This window comes from Branchiostoma floridae, chromosome 13, assembly GCF_000003815.2.
Source record: "Branchiostoma floridae strain S238N-H82 chromosome 13, Bfl_VNyyK, whole genome shotgun sequence".
In the NCBI taxonomy this organism is placed as follows: domain Eukaryota; kingdom Metazoa; phylum Chordata; class Leptocardii; order Amphioxiformes; family Branchiostomatidae; genus Branchiostoma; species Branchiostoma floridae.
Window position 1 is genome coordinate 8,824,062 of NC_049991.1, and position 20,546 is coordinate 8,844,607.

Consider the following 20,546-nt stretch of genomic DNA (forward strand, 5'->3'; position numbering starts at 1 on the left):
ACTTAGAGTTAGATTTTGGAATTCGAATAAACTCAAAGTCTATGGGTAACATGTGATTATGAAAATAGCAAAGATTCTGATGTAACATTTTTTGTCCCTTCAAACTATGATACAGGCATTACAGAAGACTGTATCCAAGTTGCGGAATGAGAGAGATGCTGCCCTGAACAGGGAGTACCAGGCACTGGAGAGGGCAGCCACATTTGAAAATGACCGAGATAAAGTACAGAGGCAATTCAAGGTGTGTGTGTGTGTGTGTGTGTGTGTGTGTGTGTGTGTGTGTGTGTGTACATGTGTGTGTACATGTGTGTGCTTGAATGTATGTGTGCCAATGTGCTCATGGTATATGTTTATGTGTGTGTGTTTGTGCCCATGTGTATGCGTGTCACTGTGTGTGTATGTATTACTTTAAATTTAATCAGGTTGTGACAAGTACAATACTATGTGTATGTATTGTGTTTGCATGTATGTGTGAGTGTATGTACATGTATGTGTGTTATCCCTATATATACAATGCAGCATTATCATTATATTATGGCAATATCAAGAATTAAGATCCTCGTGATCAGTCATGCCATTTTTCTCTGAGACTGAAAGGGTTGCAAAGTCGTATGGGTAAGGAGGCGAATTCTGCTTGCCTTGTCTTAAATTTCAAGAAGTATCACTGTTTAATTTAGAACAAGTCATTGGATATAAACCTAGCCTTTCTTGTAAATCGGAAGACTGACAGCTGTTGCTCCTAGGTAGGGCTGGGTATCGGTACAGTGTACCGGTACAAAACCGGTTTTTCTTATTGGACCGGTCCAGAAAAACCGGACCTGAAAAAATTAGGTGGACCGGATGTTGGACCGATTAGAAAATTAACAGATTATTTTATCAGGCATTCACACGTTTTGACGCTTGCAGGTGGAAGAAAATAAGAAGAGTGAAGTAGAGTAGAGTTTTACAGTCAATCGTACAGGTGCAGTTAGCGTTGTAGGATTTTAAAACGTCAGTATAAGTCTAATACTCCACCAAACAGATTTCTTTGTAGTGAAATGGACCATTGGTATGAGTCATACTGCATCAGGTCCAGGTTCAGGTCCAGACCTGGACCTGATCCTTTGGACCTGAACCGGACCTGGACCTGAATTTTCTGTACCGGTACCCAGCCCTACTCCTAGGTATACTCTCTCTCTCTCTCTCTCTCTCTCTCTGTCAGTCTATACAGACTATGACACTGGGTATACAGGTATACAGGTACTATATATTACACATTAATAATTTGAAATGTTTTGTTTTGTTATTCCTACAGATATTCCGTGAGACCAAAGAGAGTGAGCTCCAGGACTTGTTGCAGGCCAAGCGAGACCTGGAGAACAGGATTGTGAAGTTTGCCACAGACGAGGGCACACACGTCATATCTGATAACATGTCTGATAACCTGTCCTATAGTGGCACTGTGGATGGAGGTTTACTAGGTAGGGTATTATTTGTTTTGTATAGTTTGTATTGTATACCCGGTAAACTGCTTCATGGCAATTAACACTCCAGGGATGTACTGAGGAGTACAAGCTTATACAAATGTATTAGACAGATTTATTTGATCCATTACACTAGGATTGATGCCCACTCATTAGATAAGTATGGCTTGATGTTTTACGTGCTCATGATCAAAGTGTGGCTATTTAATTCTTAAACACAGGACCGAGAAGAAGTTTCAAGCCAAATCTTTCTCATCCACATCTAAGTTGAATGAGGGAACAGGTCTAAGTGCCTATCCAGTTGCAAAAGCACAACATTGGGACCTGTCAAGGATTCAAACTGATCATGATTACCTCCAGGGTCAAAGTCAACAACACTAACCAAGACCACTGTGCCACTTGTTTTTGTTTGTTCGCTAAATTGGTTATTACTATTATAATACAGCTGCGTAGGGCTGGACTAATACTAATAGAGATGGATCCCTGCTCTTAATAAAGTCCATCAAAACCCCTACTCTTATCATTAACTGTGGTGAACGTGTGGCTCTCCTCAAATATCTTACCTCAAGCTGAACACCCGATCTCAGAGACTGCACAGATTGGTGTGCAGTTTAAATTAGGATCAATATCAGACCTTGTGACTCAAAAGCAGGATTGCTACCAAGTAAGCTGCACTGCTACTACTTTCATTATTAGTGAAACTCTTTATAGAAAAAAATAGTTTTTTGGCAACACCCCAGGGACAGAGACATTTCTTATTGCATTATTGTGCCTTATATACTAGGTAACCCTGGTGACTGGGGTACGGCCCTGGGAAGTGAACCCTCTTTGGGCAGCACTGTGCAAATGCAGCTGGCAGTCAAGGGGCCAGAACTGGCCACAAGTCTCATCGACCTGGATGGACCGTTCACCAACATCAACAAGGGTAGGAGCTGTTAACGTTCGCCCATTACTAGTCGTGTTTTCTTACTACAGTGACAGCATTCAACAACATTCAATCTTTGTCTCTCATCAACCCTACTTACACAAGTCTGTAGCACTGCAAAGAAATTAATGGCACCCAGGAGAAACCACATTGAGTCAGACAAAACTATGATTGGGAGAATTGAATGAGATGGTTTTTCCCCTAAATGCGGGAACTCTGGTAATATTTTACCTGACAACGGTTTGGTAGTCTGTACATATACCTCCCTTTTAAGTGCTCATACTCACCACTAGGTAGAGCTGCAGTAACTATGCTGCTCTAAACATGACTGTGAATGTTTTTGTATTTACTTTGTAATAAGCCAGTACACAGTTCAGACTGAGTGATGCAGTGTGATGCATTGTGGGTAATATATTCTAAAATGTTTTAAACAAACATGTTTCGACATGAGTAACAAGCAAAGTATAGATGCACTGACTGTGGTCTACTAGATGAGAACTGTTTAAAACTTACAATGTTTGTGCTGTTCAAACTGTGAACAGGCTTGTCAGTAGTTTACGGACTAATGTAATTATTTGTAATGTTGTATTACAGATGACTGGACGGCAGCGGTGTCCAGTCTGTCACAAATCACCCCACTCCTGGCCCAGACACTCCCAAGTTGTGTCTTTAAGATTTTCATCTCAGCTCCTTCAGACATGTGTGAGGAGGTACAGATTCTGTACAAGGTAACTGACTCTTCTTCTTTTTTACTATTTGCTGTATTGCATTTGTTTGTCTGCTTCAGTGCTTGTTTGTTTGTTTTCCACATAATTGGTAAACACTTGCATCAAGGCAAAACACTCACTTGTACAAGTATCAGCTGCATAAAACTGTATTGACAGATGATCTACTTGAACCTAGACAGACTCCTCGTTCGTTCGTTTGTTCGTCCCATAGCCTTTTAATCAGCCGTAGGCTGATTTATCAGCCGTAGGGGCAGCACAACATTATTGAAAAGGGTGGTGGGTTTTTAAACCTTCTCAAAGTATGGCTATCATCGATCATTAGACATAGGACCATAAGTTTAATTTTCTTTGAAATAAAACTACAGCCTTCTCCAGCAGCATGAAAGTTTCCTGAGATTCAAACTCAAGTTCCAGAGACACTAGATACACAGTAGATGCATGCTGCACATAAAGAAGATACTCCTTCTTTGCAGTGAGAATAATATACATTGTCGGTAAAACTCTAACACCTCCCTTGTTTCTACAGAACCACCTACCTGCTCTACAATACAAATGTGCGTGTGATGGTCGAGTTTTAGTCACGGTGCATTTTACAGAAGAACCGTGGCATGAAGAGAACCCACAGGTATGAATGCCATTGTTGAATAACTTAAGTTTCTAGCTTTGTATAGGAAAATATACAATGTAAACTCTTTTGTGTGAAATCGTTTCAAATCAATATATTATTCAATCAAGCAGTGAGTTCTGGCACTGAAGTATAGAAATGTTTTTGTAATTGTAGCATACTAAAGGGCAGTTTGAGAGGTCAAGATGTTACAGTGTATTGAAGAATGGTCTAATGCCCTTTTTGTTTAAAACTAGACACTTTGGAAACTACAAAATGCAAGAAAAAAGCAGATTCAGGGCTGCAGTCTGTTTCTGGGGTTACTAGCAGAACAAGTTGACAGGTAAGTGGTAGAAAACAAAATCAACATTCTGTCAAGACTACAACAGATACAAATGTAGATCACCACAGTATTTGGTATAAAACATGTTTGCATGTTATAGCTTTATTTGATTCATCCAAGTCTTAAGAAAGAAATTTTATGGTCTTTTCTGAAAACATGTTAGAAAACTTTATGAAGTAGCTAGCCCTTTCAGTTACCTAACAAACCTTACAGGTAGTTAGAGCGCAATATACAACTTGCAAACAACTTGCACTTACCTGGTAATACTATATGTTTCAAATTGCATATAAAATGTTTCCCAATTTACAATTTTACATGTAACCAAGAAGTTATTTTGAGCACTGGTGGTTGATATGTCTTTTTCAGGTATACAGTTGAGGACTTTGAAATGAGCCACCTGACAAATCCAGGGTCTCGTCCTGCCTTATTCTGCTTCAGGGATACAACAAAACCTGGGTAGGTGGAGTTTTTTCTATGAATATTCTTTATTTTACCCAACATGGAGTGAATTTTACTAGGACTCTGTAGAACCCAACTCAATAATTGATATGATTGACAGTCCTTACCGTCACTAAAATAATACATTTGAGAGTCCATATCCGTTTTTACCAACGTGGATATATAAAATTATTATTATAGTAGTAGTAGTAGTAGCCTTTATTGCACATTCATGCCCTATCGAGCTAAGTCCAGGCATATAGATTACACATGATGACATATAGTGTACTTTGTAACTTTTGCACATTAACAATGAAAAATCTTAAGTTTGCACTCTAACTTAAGAATCTAGCTTTTTTAAATATCTACATCGCATCATAATGATACATTTATTATGTCTCTGTAGTCATCAATTGAATTACACTAAAAATATGTACAATGTTGTCAGTTGCATCGCGATAAAATGAAGGAAAACATTCAGATTCAAAAGCTTTGGAATATATTTAGCATAGCAGACTTTTGAATCTTTTTTTAAGATTGAGCCTGAAAATTTGGATTAAATTACTTCACTACTGCAATACCTCTGTTGTTAAACTTGGAATCATTGCTTATCTTTTTACAGTGGCAAGTCTGGTTCTGTGGTGGAAGAAGTAGCTATGTTGAAGAAGAGGGTGAGAGACAGTGTGCCATGTAAGGTAAGGAACTAGGCTCAAGTACTATATATATCTGGAATTCAAAGAAATGACATATATCATAGTACGTATGACATGTATATCAGATGTATGACAATAGTTGTTGTCGAAAATTACATCTTCATTAAGTGGAACTTGTTGACAGAGTAATGGCATTTTTACCAAATAGCATAATACCATACGACGAAGAAGAAGACCATATAGCTGTAAACAGTGTACTATGTGGTGTGCTGTATAGATGAACAAATAAGCCACCATTAGGCATTGCCAGTTACCAAAATGTGCCAGAAAAGCTGTATAAAAGTTGTGTACTGTTATAGCAAAGGGTTAGTTATATCAGTTGAAGACTACATGTACATGCAGATACAGAACTCTTTTTTCATGGCATCGAAGGTACAAATTTCAAGAATTAAAGAATTATACATCTTCATGTAGAATTGTATGAAACATAATGACATTGACTCGTTGGTATGGGATAGGTTGATATTGATATTACGGTTATTCACAGACTTCTTATTCTTTTCTCAGATCATAGAAGACTACGTTGAGCCAAAAGTAGGTGCCAAGATGCTGTTTGATGAGATAGCCAAAATCGTCCAAATGGTAAGTAGCAAAAAAGTTGATAAAAAAATTATAATGATTGCTTTCAGCATGTTGTTTTCTTAATGTGCTTCAAGCATGCTCTCACGGAGGTTGAAGATTAGCCTGTAGTCATTATCAAATAGCAAACATGGGACTTATGAACAACTTATTATGGACCATAGTCCTCTTTTCACCCACAGTAAGTCAAATGGTCTGAAAGTGGACTTAATCAGGGAGGGTTGCTTAATAACCGTGATCAACTGCCCCTCCCATGGACTTACTGTGGACAGGCTGGATCTGTCACCCAGCTGCCCTGCTCAGTAGAGGCCCCTGTGTGCTTCTGAAGTTGTTTCTGGATTAGTAATGCCAGATGTACCATGTAATTGAGATAGCCACAAGACTCACAGTCTGTTTACACTGTTATTGATGGTTCAGTGTGTTAGCCCCTTTTGTGCTCCTCTCAGTTCTCTGGTTGAAGAAGACCAAACATCATCTTGTTACCAAGGTTGGATTGTCCCTTAGTTACATTTTGAGGAGTGCATCTATTATGCTTAATATATGATCCAGAATTGGGCTGTCACATCCATTCTTTTTTGGAGGGGTACCTTAAAGAGTTTACAGGTTTTGTCCACAGTTATAACTGGAAATACAACTCTGCACATATGCCAGTAATCCCCTAGAAATAATAGTGTTCATTTGCCACAGTAATGACAGCCCTCAAGTATTACCAACAGTGTCAACACTACCCAACCAGTAGAGTGGCCAGGTCACATGATGGATCAGGCCAGCAGAACCCTGATAGGTCATGTGACCTGGCCACTCCATACCAAGTTGCCAAAATGAAACAAACTAAAGAATTTGTGGCTTTCTCCACACTAAGAAACAGACAAGGGAGCATTGACCAGAATCTGGGGCAGTCATTCCCTCATGAGTTGTGCTTAATTAGAAAGACATGGCCCAGTTCAGTGAAGAGAAAGGCTCTAACTTAAGACAGGGGTCATGAGGTCATGAAGCTTCTAGGTCACTGAAAGGTCAGTTCACACTCAGACTGCTATCAGGTTTATCAAAGATGAACATGAGTATGGAAGACAGGTTGCTTCATTCCCAATCCACAGGAAATTTAAATGATGAAATATAAATAAGCCAATTGCAAGAATCTGGAGGTATGAGACTTTTCCACAGAACTGAAGGAAATTGTAGGCACATGTAAACATGATACTCCAGGGTCCCTGGGCAGCATACAGTGGAAGTGGTCACACCAAATTAATGCTGACTCCAAATGATACCTACAGTCTACCACTGTCTCTACCCTTACATGTATGTGCCTGGCTGGCAGTGTTATGTATTCTGTAAAAAGGAGGAAATCACCAGGATTGGATTGTGCCTGTTAGTGTTAATGTTGTTCAGAGCACATCAGATACATGTAAAAATGTACACAGGTGGGGTTTGATTTTCATCATAGCTGATCATATTTGAAAAACTGAAACTTGATCCAATTACAGTGCACTTGCATCTGTATATCAAGGTACCCTGTAGAAGAACACTTTTGAAGATGTAATAAAGCCAGCAATTGCAGGGGCTCTCCTTCTCTGTGACCTCCCTCAGCAGTGCAAGTCAGCTATTAAAAACTCATCTGTCTTGCCTGTAATCATTAAACAAACAAAAAGGTCTGTAACCCCAGGACACTAACAGCTACTGGTCATGGTATTTCTCTATTCGCCTTTCTGTAACAATTGTCATGTAAGTAGCAATGTTTAATTTGTAGAGTCTGACTATGATGACACCAACAGCTCTCAGACATGGTAAAATGGGGTGGACTTACACTGGGACTAACTCCCCTTTTGCCAGCAGTAAGTCCACCTTCTGTCTACCTTCAGTCTGTGTTAAAACCCATGTTCGCAAGGGAGTCATGAATCAATGATATTCTCCGTGTCAAAATGCAGGTGTTACCACCACATAAAAAGCATTACGTATTTAGAATATGTCAGCAAAAGTCAAACTAGTCTAGAAAACTTTGTTGTGACCAAAAAGGGCTCTGCCCCTGAGGCGTTGCCAAAAATGGCTCTACTCCGTGGTGTCACCAAAAAATGGCTCTGCCCTTGAAAGAGATGTCCAAAAAAAATGACTCCACTCCTGGGGTGTTGCCAAAAAGTGCAAAGATTTTGCATTGATAAAGCTGTGTATGTGTGTGTCCAGGAGTTGGGTGTTGGAGAGACAGAGGAGGGAGACAGTGGAGATGAGAGAGAAGATGAGGCCAGCTGTTTCACCTGGCTGGACCCTGATGGGAACTATGAGCAGATGGAACTCTTCAACAGTCTCACCTCAACATGTGCAGACATTGGCTTTGAAAAGGTGTAGTGAATTACGTATAACAAAATACAAATTTAAAAAAAAATGTGTAATACATTTTTCTTGGAGTTGCAAAATTATTATTTCCTTTTGTCAATGATAGATAAGTATCCCTGCTTATAGATCTTTTGTTGAACTTAAAAGGTTCTCCATAATGATAAAACTTACAAATTTGTTATCTTATTTTTTTTGTTTCAATGTGCATGTACATGATTGGATGCATACTAACATACAGTTCTAAATCTTTTGAATCCATGACTATTGTCCATGTACAGTACTACAAACAGTTGAATGAGTTAGTGTCAGCACCAGGGCCGATGCCTCCCCTTCTGTTGATGGGAACAATCGGTGCAGGCAAGTCAAGCCTACTGGCTCAGTGGTAAGTGGGCAATGTGTACAACTTTGTTGTGTGGTTATTGGGTAGGCTGTCTTCGCCCATTTGTCCAGTCATCCCCCAGGAAAGGTAGCAGAACATTTCCATTTTATTCTTCAAAACCGTCACAAATCTTTAAAGACAGTCACAAAAGGCTTGCAACATTTTGAATACAACTGATGGCTCTTGTTTCTTATATGTTACTTATTTCAATTTAATGAAGAGAGGAAAAGATTTGTGATTACATGTAACAACAAGATAACATTACCTTACAGGGCTCGAAATTCATTTTTGGGATTAGGTGCACTGGTGCACGCAGCTTAAAAAATTGGGTGCACCAAAAATTTTTGGGGTGCACCACTTAAATTTAATATGTAATAACCTAATAATGAAACTTAATTACAAGCTATCAAATTCTTCAAGTACTATGACAGACATCTTTCTAACACTTAGATGTCAAGAATATGATGTATACTAGTATACTTTGATATCTTTACATACATAAACGTAAGAAAATACTGTGCACCGACAGAAAATAATTGGGTGCACAGCTCCAATTTGGGGTGCACCTGGGTGCACATGCACCCAGTATTTCGAGCCCTGCCTTAAAAAGGTAGAGAAATATTCAAGTTCTATGAAAGTATTATAAACTTAAACTACCGGTATCTATTTACCAAGGCCAATATGCATAGAAGCTATGCAAAAGACAAAACGTTTCACAACAATTTGGGAAATGCACTACCCCTAGTATATTAGGTAGTTTATGGTAACTGTTGTTGATAATCTTTGTTATTTATTCATAGAACCTGATACAATTACTGTGCAATATCAACTTCTTAGCTGCTTAGTGTCCCTGTAATTCATTATGTTGTACATTTGTACTGTGCAATGAAATTTGAATTTACTACAACAATATATTATTTTCTCTCTACAGGATAAAACAGCTCCAGCAGCGCAGCCCCCCCTGCCTGGTGCTGTACCACTTTGTCGGGTACCAGTCTTCCTCCAGTGCTGATGCTGTACACATGATCCGCTCCTTCACAGCTCAGGTACAGGGAGTAGCACATGGTTCACCCATACAAAGCTTTGTATGCTTGTTTTTTTCATATTTCAGCCATACCACAGGTATGGTGAAATATATTGTATTTGTAATCATGATGTTTCTTCTTTCTTCTTCTTCTTTCTCCTGTCAAATCTTCAAAACACGTTATCTCTGTTGTTCTTGGACCGAATGACTTGAAATTTGGCAAGAGTGGGCCAATACTCCCAGACTTGTTCAAATTTTGCCCCTAATATGATTTTATTGAGTTTTTTTGTCATTTTTAGACCCAAACTGTATATGTTGGACCCCTGTGCCCTGGAATTACAACCAGATGACCTGAAATTTTGCACAGAGAGGTGCCTTGATATGTCCACCAAGATCCAATAACAGGTTTGGCTGGGTGATGGTTCAAAATTCCATTTTTTTAGCAGAAGTGTTTTTGGACTGGTCTATTTTACCTTTTTCCACATGTTGTTCACTGGATCATGGAAGAGTTCATTCTTGCATGTTGAGATTTTTTAAGATTCATTTTTTGGGCTTAAGTGTGTCATTTTAAGCATAAGTGTTCCATTTTTGCACATTGGCGATTTTTGAACAGTCTATTGTTGGAGAGAGATGGCTGAAATATGCTGTACTTGCTCTCAAGCAAATGTCAACCTTTCTAGTTTTTACATTTTGTTGTTGTTGTTGTTTAGCTGATGTAGCATGTTATGTACCCATACAAAAGTCATGGCACTTGTTGTTGTTAACATTTTGTTGTTGTTGTTGTTGTTGTTTAGCTGATGCAGCATGTGATGACCCCGCCACACCTCCCCAGTGACCCCAGTCTGTTACTGGACGAGTTTCTCCGCTGGCTGGAGAAGGTGTCGTCCAAACAGCCCGGCGGCCTGGTGCTGGTCATCGACTCCATGGACAAATTTCAGGTTTGTTCTGCCTCAGATTATTCTGTCCATTTATTGAAAACTTAATATCTGGCCCAACTTGACAACCTGAATCTGATGCAAGGACTTAAAAAAGAAATGTGCCTGAGTTTTGAACGCTATTAACTTTATTGATACTCATATTGCACAAGTGTGCAACATCAGTAAAATTAAATTCATGCCAACTTTCAAATTGAAGGCTTAACATTTTCTCACTGTTGGATGGTCCCCTGGTCACTTTCTTTTTTTTTCAAATTCAAGAAAAAATATGCCAACATTAGGTCTAAGGAAAAGTGAGCTTTTAAGAGATTTCAGTAATAGCCAGATATATAGAAAAAGGGTATTCTCTCAACAACTGACTAAAATGAAAAACAAGGCATCAGATAGACAGAGCAAGCCCCAACTCATTTACGCCCACAGTGCAGTGCTTTGTGAGCAGGTCATGAAGAAATGGTAACAGCTTAAGGCCTTAGAAAGGCAGGCAGCTAGAGAAACTACTACATTCTCTCACACATACAGAATTGCAGTGACTGTCATATACATGCCGGTGATTGCCTGTCGTGATCAAAATTTCACTTGTCTTACAGTAATTGACCTGTCTATAAGTTAATGTGTATAAGGATAATTCACATTTCTCAGTGAAAGCAGTATACCTTTTAACTCAGAGTCTTGACAATGATTTGAAGGAAAATCAACAACATGGGCTTGCAAACAGCCTTTTCTTCATGCTTGGTGCCCTTTATCTAAACATTGCAGCATGCAGAGTCCCACACTAAGTTCCTGTTAGACCCTTTACCTGTGGACACAAGAGTCGTGGTGTCAGTCACAGAGCAGACCTGTCCACAGGCTTGGAGGTAAGCAGTGCTGTCTGGTACTAATAATATATATTACAAAAATACAATCGGCACTAATGAATGATTGAATGGATGGTTAGGTGAATGAATGGAGTAATTATTGAATGAAAAGCTTTTGATGAATGTCCTTTAAACAAGATATATCCCTTTCCTGATGCTTTCTTCATATTGTTTGTTTTTATGTTTATGACATATATTTCTGTGTTCTTGTACGATGATGGTATCTCTCTCAGTACCTGACCACTGATTTTCTGGTAGACCCTGTGTACTCTTGTTGTTTTTGGTTTGAAGGACAGTGGATAAGTTTTATATATTATGTGGTGTCAAATTTCAGATCATGGCCAACTGTTGTCTTGGAACCTCTGAACCCAGGAGACATCAAACAGGTGATCCAGGCCAGGTGGACAACCCCAAGGTTCTCACTCACAGGGTCCCAGGTATGCAGGACGTACTGGAAACAAATGCCAAACTTCCTTGGACAAAGTTGCTAGGAAAATATTTCCTAGAAAAAGCCAGTCCAACTTTTACAGTTAGCTTTAAAAAAACTGTATGCATATAGTGACAAGATTTATTAATAATAGATAATCAATTTGTATCAAGATTCTTGAAATAGTGATTATTTTAACTTATTATGACATGGTTTATACCGTATAACATAGCATAAGCAAGACTCAGGTCTAGAACCGTGGATTGTTTTCATGCGCGTCGATGAAGGTTATAAGACATCCAGCTGGTAATAAGATATGCCAAAAAGCAGTTACACATGGACAAGCAACTTGATATGATTTTGGTTTTCAATGTGCCTGAATTTTTGTCATCTGTTACAGGAAGCCAGATTTCTGGCTCACTGCCATATCCCAGCATGCTGTAGTCCCCTTTATGTCAACACCTTCCTGAACCAGCTGATGAGGTGAGATCAATAATTTGAATATTGAACTCGGTCATTTGTATTGCTGTGTGACAGTTTTTTGTTGGAGGACACCAAATTTTCTCAACTTCAGGCACATTCTGCATCAAACGTTGTGTTTTCTTGTATTGAATTGACATGATATATGAAATAGTAGATTAATCGAAGTTTAGGCCAAAAATAGTTACTCAAGCAACTGGATATGGTTTTGAAACGGTCAGACATTTCGGATAGAATCCACTATCCTTCGTCAGTGACACTGAAGAGATCTGGAAGAAACAGGTCTTTTATACTCTAACTATGAATGAAGACAATTTCAGATGTCCAATAGGAAAGGTTGTAATCGAAGTTTACTTGCAAGTTTATGCCCGTGGGCTAATTGCAACATGTTACATACAGAATAAATGGTAAACATACAAAAAATAAAAGACTTTGGTATAGATGACAAAGTAAACAGTGTAATCTGCCTCACCCTTGGTCCCAGCCCTCCAAAGGATCAGATCACAGTCAGGCTGGTACCTTGGTGATACAGAATATGTGCTGTATTCTTTTATGTACATCCAGTTTCTACATTTAGCACTGTGTCTGTCTTGTGTGCAGTTGTCAGAATGAAGACATGATGTCAGAAGTGCTTGAGGAGTGTCTGAAGACGCCCAGCGTGTCGGAGTTGTACCTCCTCATCCTTCAGGCACTAGAAGACGAGTGTCCCGGCCACCACCACAAGTCTCTCTTTGGAAAGGTAGGCCTCTTCTTTCCCTTCAGTATTAGATTGTATGATTATAGACAGCCATACCAGTTTATTTTCCTGGTTCTCAAACATTTTTGCATGTATGTTGGGGTAAAGCGGCGTTCCAACTGCAAATTTTCAGGTTGCGCACTGTTCTACTTGGGTTTAGAATTAAGTTGCACCAATGAAAATGCGGTACGTTGTGTTTGCAGTAGTGTACAAGTGGGTATTTTGAGCACTGTTGTATGTGATGTACTGATGATAGCTGTTGTGTGCTGACTGCAGGTGATGCTGGCCCTGCGAGCCTGTAGAAACGGCCTGTCTGAACCGGAGCTGATGGCCATCGTGCCTGACCTGACGTGGTCCGTGTGGTCCCTCCTGTGGGACATGCTGAGTGAGGGAGGTGTGCTCTGCTGCAGGTCCGGCCTCATCACCTTCACAAACCAGGAGGTCAGTGCTTATTAGTGCAGAAATTTTTTTGCAGCACCTTAGGAGCAGAGCCTCAATTATTTTTCATGTCACACCAATAAGAAACATTTCATTCCCTATTAGTGTTTGCATGATATGTGCTCCATTTAACATTCTATCCGAGGGACGGCCCTAGCCGAAGCTAGGTACTCATTTTCACCTGAGTATAGTGAAGAAAGCCGTGTAAAGTACCTTTCCCAAGGGCACAAGATCGGTAACACGGCACCTGGATTCTAACCCACGACCTTTTGCGACCTTACCCGATGATGATGATGATGATTATGATGAATATGTGCTAACCGTGTGTGTTTTCTGGTGTAAATCTGGATTCATTTCCTTTACCAATTTGTAGGGTCATTGGATTATAGTCACTACTCACTACTTTTTGGTAATACTTCGAGGGTGGAGCCTGCACAGCTCTGTGTGTCTGACATTTGTCAGTTTATCAATAAGATTTCCTTTCTGAGGTATTTGTTTATCACATGCTAAATGTCATTGTTCTCCCCTTTTCATCCCAGGGAGTCAGTTTATAGACTGGCAGTTTTTTGTTGGCAACACATTGGGAGCAGTTGATGCTAAATATTGATCAGTGTCTAAATTAGATTCAATACACTGTCAGAAATATGTTGCAAGATTTTTTAAATTTGTTTTTCTCCAGGCACAAGATGCGGTGGACAGAAAATTCTTGAGCAGTAACAAAGACCTGAAACAGACTCGGCAGAAACTGGTGGATTACTTTTCCACTTTTATCAGGTGAGTTGAGGTGTTCTGGATTTGCATGGATGTCAGCTGGGTATGTAAATAGTTGGGAACAACTCAATTACATTTAGCTGTTGTCAGTCAAAAGGAATGACCAGTTTTGTTGCTGTGTCAAATTCTGTGGACCCAAATGTTACAAATTTGAATCTCAAATTTCTCACTGTCAAGTCAGAGGAAGGCATATTTATTTATGTTTTCTTTATACAGTGTTAAACACATTCAGTACTTACCATACTGATTTCCAGGCATGCCCTGTACAAAGGAGTGATGTCAGATTGGATATAAGACCATTTTGTCTCATATTTGAGGACTGAGATCCTCGCCTCAAGCATGTTAAAGGTCCTACCACAAAATGATACAATTCACGGAGAATTCACTATCAATACAAAAAGCGGAGAGTTTCCTTTTGACATTGAAAGTGACATTCATCAGTCTTCTTCAGGCCAGTAGACCACGTTGTGATGTGAATTGTTTCATGTAGCTATAAACCTGGTGATCAGTACTGGTTGTAATGTGACTGTGAATTGTTCCATGTAGACCTGTACAGACCTGGTGATCAGTATTGGTTGTAATGTGACTGTGAATTGTGCCATGTAGACCTGTACAGACCTGGTGATCAGTACTGGTTGTAATGTGACTGTGAATTGTTCCATGTAGACCTGTACAGACCTGGTGATCAGTATTGGTTGTAATGTGACTGTGAATTGTGCCATGTAGACCTGTGCAGACCTGGTGATCAGTATTGGTTGTAATGTGACTGTGAATTGTTCCATGTAAATGCTGTAATGTGACTGTGAATTGTTCCATGTAAATGCTGTAATGTGACTGTGAATTGTTTCATGTAGACCTGTACAGACCTGGTGATCAGTATTGGTTGTAATGTGACTGTGAATTGTTCCATGTAAATGCTGTAATGTGACTGTGAATTGTTTCATGTAGACCTGTGCAGACCTGGTGGCGAGCCGTGGACGAGGCCCCGTGGCTGCTGCAGGTTTTAGGCGATGTACAACATCTCCACGCTATCTTGGTCAACCTCAGTGTCTTCCAGAACCTCTACACCAGGTAGATACTAATAAGTTGTAATAACTAGCTCTTCTATACCTCAGGCTGGAATGAACATTGTAACCTTTGGCACATATGTTAAGATTAACTTAAGACAAACTTGATATCATTAAGACGGGAAATTATATCTTTTTAATGATGAGTTTACTTCATAGCACCTGTTGCATTTGCATGATTTGGGAAGGCATATACCCATGTCCACATCTACATAATGACATGTACATGTAGTTGTAGTTGTCAATATTGAGAATGCAATACGTTATCTCTCCTACAGGGGGCGCTGTGCAGAGCTGCTGGCCTACTGGCAATTTGTTGGTGCAGAGAAAAGTGCCATGGCAACAGAGTACATGAATGCACTGAAGATGCTGGAAGATGGTGCGTTGCAATGTTGTCTTTATCCAGCAGTCGCCTTGCCACGCCCTTGCCACGCCCCTGCATGACCTATCTTTACCTTTAAGTTACCTTTTACCTTTTAGAAGTAACCTTTCCCCATACCTTAGCTACCTTTAAGTTACCTTACCTTACCACACCACTCAAAACAAAGACATATTTTTTGTATCTTAAGTTGTAATACTTAAACAGCTGTAGTTTCTGCAAAGATTTTTATGTATGATTTTTATTGTTTATTGTCTATTAACTCCTTGAGTAGTTTACAACTTTTCACAGTCTGCAACATCTACTATTCCAGGAGTAATAATTACACATAACACTTGTACACATAACATACACAACATATATAACATGATGTCATTCACAATATCATGAAAAAACACATGTGCCTTATCAAAGTTATCAAATACCTCATGTGCCATTAGCTGAACATCGCATGTGTTTCATTAACTGCTGTCTAAACATCTTGGATGTACTCACAGTTTGTAGCTCACGTGCTAGTTGGTTCCATTCGGATGTTGCTCTATATGTGAAAGATTTCTTAAGACTATTTGTCATTGTGTTTTTCTGTTCAAAAGTTTTTCCGCGTTGCATTATTGTCTTGTATGGTAGCTGTGCTGGTTAGATAACAGATGATTTCATAGCAATTAAATTGACAGTCAGTTACAGTGTGCATATAACAATGACTAAACTCCAGCAGATACAACCGTTACTGTACTGCACAGTGAGTATTCCTAACCACTGTAACATCTGGTTGTCTCAGGTATGGGCGATGTGACATCCTCGAAGTTGGCCAGCCTGTACGAACTCCTGGGAAAGTTCCTGAAAGACCTGAGCCTGCTGAATCAGGCGGTGCCTCCCCTCCAGAGGGCATTGGAGCTACGAGAGACTAGTCTGGACCCAGACCACCCCAGCGTGGCCAGCGCGCTCCATCATCTAGCCGGCTTGTACGCACACTGGGGGAAGTTTAACACTGCCGAGGCCCTGTACAAGCAGGCTATCGATATCTACCAGAATGCGTTTGGCAGTAACCATCATCAGGTAGCCCGGGAGCTGGAGGCCCTTGCCTTGCTGTACCAACGCCAAAACAAGTGAGCAACCAGTCTTATCTCCAAGCAGATGTTGGAAGGGAAAATTGTAACGTTTTGTTTTGGCATCTTACTAGTCTCATCTCCAAGCAGATGTTGGAAGGAAAAACTGTAACATTTTGTTTTGACAACTTACCATTCAAATCTCCAAGCAGATGTTGGAAGGGAAAATTATTACATTTTGTATTGGCAACTTACCAGTCTTATCTCCAAGCAGATGTTGGAAGGGAATATTATATTGTCTACTTAAGCTCCTGTTTGTGTTACGAACGTCTTCTGTAACACAAAAACAGGTAGCTTAAAAATGCAAAGAATTTGCCTTCCAACATCTGCTTGGAGATATCAACCTGTCTGTAAGCATTTGGACACAATATCTTTATTAGCTTAATTATCAAAGAATTTGGAAAGCAGTAATAAGTTGCTTTGCTCAAATATGTCAGAAGCCAAAACTGTTAACTTTGAAGTTTCATTCAGCTAGCCTATGAAATACATAGAATATGAGTGAAAAGCATAAGATATTTCTGCAAGTATAATATTATAATGCATTCATTTTGTTGTTTTTCTTGCCTAGGTTTGATGTAGCTGAGCCACTTCACAAGAGAGCTGTCACCATCAGGAAGAGATCACCAGAAAATTCCCGACTGAGATCTGTAAGTATTTTTCTCATCTTCAGTCTGTAGATTTTTTTCTCCATTTATGTTGTGACACTATTTTATTCCATGTCTGTCAGACTAGCCTGATATCCAGCTGTAATATAGCTCCTGAGTGTCTTCTGTCCTCTCCGCAAATGGTTGGATAACAGGCTATGTCAGACATGAAGATTTGGATCTTGCTGTATTCACTCATATTAGGATGTGGGAGTACCTAGATACAGACTTCACACTCTTCGTTCATGTCATCTTCCAGTGTAGCTTACTAATGCCATGGTTCAAATTCAAGAACCAACAAAGGATTGGTGGTGTCTAGGTAGTGCACAGCTAAACTCCTTTGTTGGGCAGAAACCACTTTTTTTGCAACACCGATCTGTCCATTCGATGACATGCATAAAACTAGACTGTTGTGTAAAACTAGACTGTTGTTTAAAACTAGTCTGTTGTGTAGAACTAGACTTTTGTGTTAAACTAGAGTGTTATTATATGTAATATATGTAGGCTGGGCTGGAGTTTCTGCGGAAGAGAGCAGTTCACCTGGAGGAGTTGTCGTTAGGTCCGGATTCCCCGGCCTTGGCTCGCTCACTCAATGAACTAGGAGTGCTGTTCTACCTGCAGGGGTACTTGGGGTAAGTCCTTCAAATGCGGTCAATTTAATCAGCTTCATTGGGCACTTTCAGTTCAGGTGTGACATCAATTGGCAAAAATTTGAGGCTGATTCTTTTCAAAATAGAAGAGAGGAAGCATATTCAAACTGATTCCTATTAAAATAGATGAAAGCGAGGAAGCAAGATTTTAAAACTGCATCATTTTCTCACAATACTTTTAAACACATGATCTGCATGCCTCCTATACATACAGTACGAAACTTGTGGCAAGCTTTTGTAATGCATTGTACCTTTGTTTTAACCTCATGTTCTTACTTATTTGTCTGTACAGAACAGCTGAGAAGTTGTTGCAGCACTCCCTGTCCATGCGGGAGTCTGTTCTGGACGCCTCTCATCCCGACTGTGCGCAGTCCCTGCACAACCTGGCTTCCCTCTATGTTGAGAAGAAGGAGTACGCCAAAGCAGAACCGCTGTACGAGAGAGCGCTAGAGTTACGCCAGCAGGCCTTTCCTGCAGACCACCCTGCTGTTGCATCGACTATCCGCCATCTTGCTGCAGTCTATAAGAAACAGGTAGGTTCACTGGACATTTCTGAGCACACCAGACTCCTCACAAGGAGAACAGACCACTTGTTCATACCATCACATTATGTTTGTGTGAATACTGGACCGTAATTTTAGGACATTGTGATTACATGTACATGTATATAGCTTTGCTCACTCAGGTCTTTATTCTGTGGTTGTACACATGTACCTCAAACGGGGATTGTAACACCATACACACCTTGTGGGTCAGATCATTAAGCTTTTATCGTATTACAATTATAATTACAATTGATATTTTGTACCTTTCAGAACAATTTTGATAAAGCAGAGCCTCTGTACAGACAAGCCTTGGCTATGAGAGAGAAGGTGTTTGGAGACAGTCACCCCAGTGTTGCCACGGCACTGGTCAACTTGGCAGTGCTACAGTCCAATCAGGTCAGCACACTCATTTGACAATGTGTAATTCTAGGTGATGCATTAAATGCCAAAGTGCTGTATTGAGGGTATGACAAGAGGCTTTTATAGCCTGGTATCCATTCTATTCCAGCTCTGCTTTGCTGTTTTGATCACTTCTAAATATGCAGGCACACATTGATAGGGAAACCATTGGCGTTTGAATATTCTTAGATATAGGCAAGACTTCTGATGGCTCTTATTATGATTGGTCCTCAAAATAGCACTAGGTACCGCTTGATGTTTGAATGTCCATTCGTAATTTTGACCACCCTTTGATACTGCTTCTGAGAAGTATTCTATTCCCGAAATAGGATTAAACTTTTTAATGGAGAAGGGGTCCAGACTATTCTATTTGGAAGCAGGTCTTGGAGTAAATTGTGGCTAGAAGAGCATGGATACCACTGGGCTACTCCCACTGAAAATAGTTTCTCAAAATGCCACCTTCTATCGCTAAACATTCTTCTTCTGTCATTTTTGTAGGGAAGACATTCCGATGCATTACCACTGTACGAGAAAGCATTGCAGATATATGAGGACAACTTCGGCCCAAACAACCCCAGAGTTGCGGAGACCCTACGAAACTTGGCGGTGCTGCATTACGACTTAAAGAACTACGAGACCGCCGCAAACCTGTACAAACGGGCCACGGAGATCAAAGACCCCGACCACCCATTCCAACCGTCGAGGGAAGTGATGTCCCGACGGTCGTCAAGCGTAGTCTCAGAAAACTTTTTGCACAACGGTCTGAATGTACAGCTAGCCCGGCTGCTACCAGAGCATAGATAGCAGTTTGCTTTTAGATCTGCAATTAAATAAAATTACAATGCAAGAAGCTGCTTAAGATCGTCAGTGACCAACTCGTTACAATAGCATGCCAGTATGATGACCAACTACTAGATTATGTGTATGTATTACTCTTGGCAGTGTGTGATGTTGTGACAATGGCATGCAGATACATTATTTACATGTATAGAATAATATTGTCAATGTTGAACCTTGAACGTGGGCATCAGGGGTGCCATCACGGGTCACAATGGATTCTTGTCAATGTTGTTTGGAGGTAGAAGTACAAATGCATACCATAATCATAACTTATAAAGGAAATTGTAGAAAATAGAAAGTACCAAACAGACCACTCAGGACTTCAGCTGCCATCAGTCAAACCAAAACTGAGCAGCTGCAAAATATACATGTTGATGAAGGTCAGACATCCAGGCAATACAGTGCATAGTACGAAAGCTACCCAAGCAACTAGATTTTGTAGACAGACGTTTCAGATAGCGTCCACTATCTTGCATCAGTAACTATACTGAAGTGTGACAGTAGGTACAATACATGTAGGTTCTGATTCTTACCTAGAAGACCACCAAGCTGCTCAAATTATCTTAGAGCATGTACATCAAATACAACCAAACTGTCATGGATCGGGATTCAGGGTGTGGAGCATCTTTGGTTCAGCAACTACCTGTCGGGGAGACAACAAATTGTCTCTCTGAATGGTTGTAGGTCAGAATACTTACCTGTTACACTGGGAGTGCCCCAGGGTTCGATACTGGGCCCGTTGCTCTTCAAT

General features: G+C 40.0%; 1 protein-coding gene across 1 annotated transcript in view; it reads left to right on the forward strand.

Annotated features, from left to right (window-relative positions):
• Window positions 1-20,068, forward strand: part of LOC118428474 (nephrocystin-3-like) — a gene marked incomplete in the record, with an annotated part of 22,298 nt that extends 2,230 nt beyond the window's left edge. Inside the window, 27 exon segments of the mRNA XM_035838557.1 lie at window positions 116-241; window positions 1,295-1,460; window positions 2,248-2,388; window positions 2,983-3,116; window positions 3,643-3,741; window positions 3,978-4,063; window positions 4,430-4,519; window positions 5,124-5,196; window positions 5,722-5,796; window positions 7,972-8,127; window positions 8,400-8,503; window positions 9,432-9,546; window positions 10,319-10,462; window positions 11,216-11,313; window positions 11,648-11,750; window positions 12,141-12,223; window positions 12,821-12,959; window positions 13,233-13,397; window positions 14,074-14,168; window positions 15,114-15,236; window positions 15,511-15,611; window positions 16,390-16,717; window positions 17,286-17,364; window positions 17,866-17,993; window positions 18,304-18,544; window positions 18,827-18,952; window positions 19,454-20,068. Coding sequence (XP_035694450.1) covers window positions 116-241; window positions 1,295-1,460; window positions 2,248-2,388; window positions 2,983-3,116; window positions 3,643-3,741; window positions 3,978-4,063; window positions 4,430-4,519; window positions 5,124-5,196; window positions 5,722-5,796; window positions 7,972-8,127; window positions 8,400-8,503; window positions 9,432-9,546; window positions 10,319-10,462; window positions 11,216-11,313; window positions 11,648-11,750; window positions 12,141-12,223; window positions 12,821-12,959; window positions 13,233-13,397; window positions 14,074-14,168; window positions 15,114-15,236; window positions 15,511-15,611; window positions 16,390-16,717; window positions 17,286-17,364; window positions 17,866-17,993; window positions 18,304-18,544; window positions 18,827-18,952; window positions 19,454-19,759 — 3,624 coding nt within the window.
• Between the last annotated feature and the right edge of the window lie 478 nt (window positions 20,069-20,546).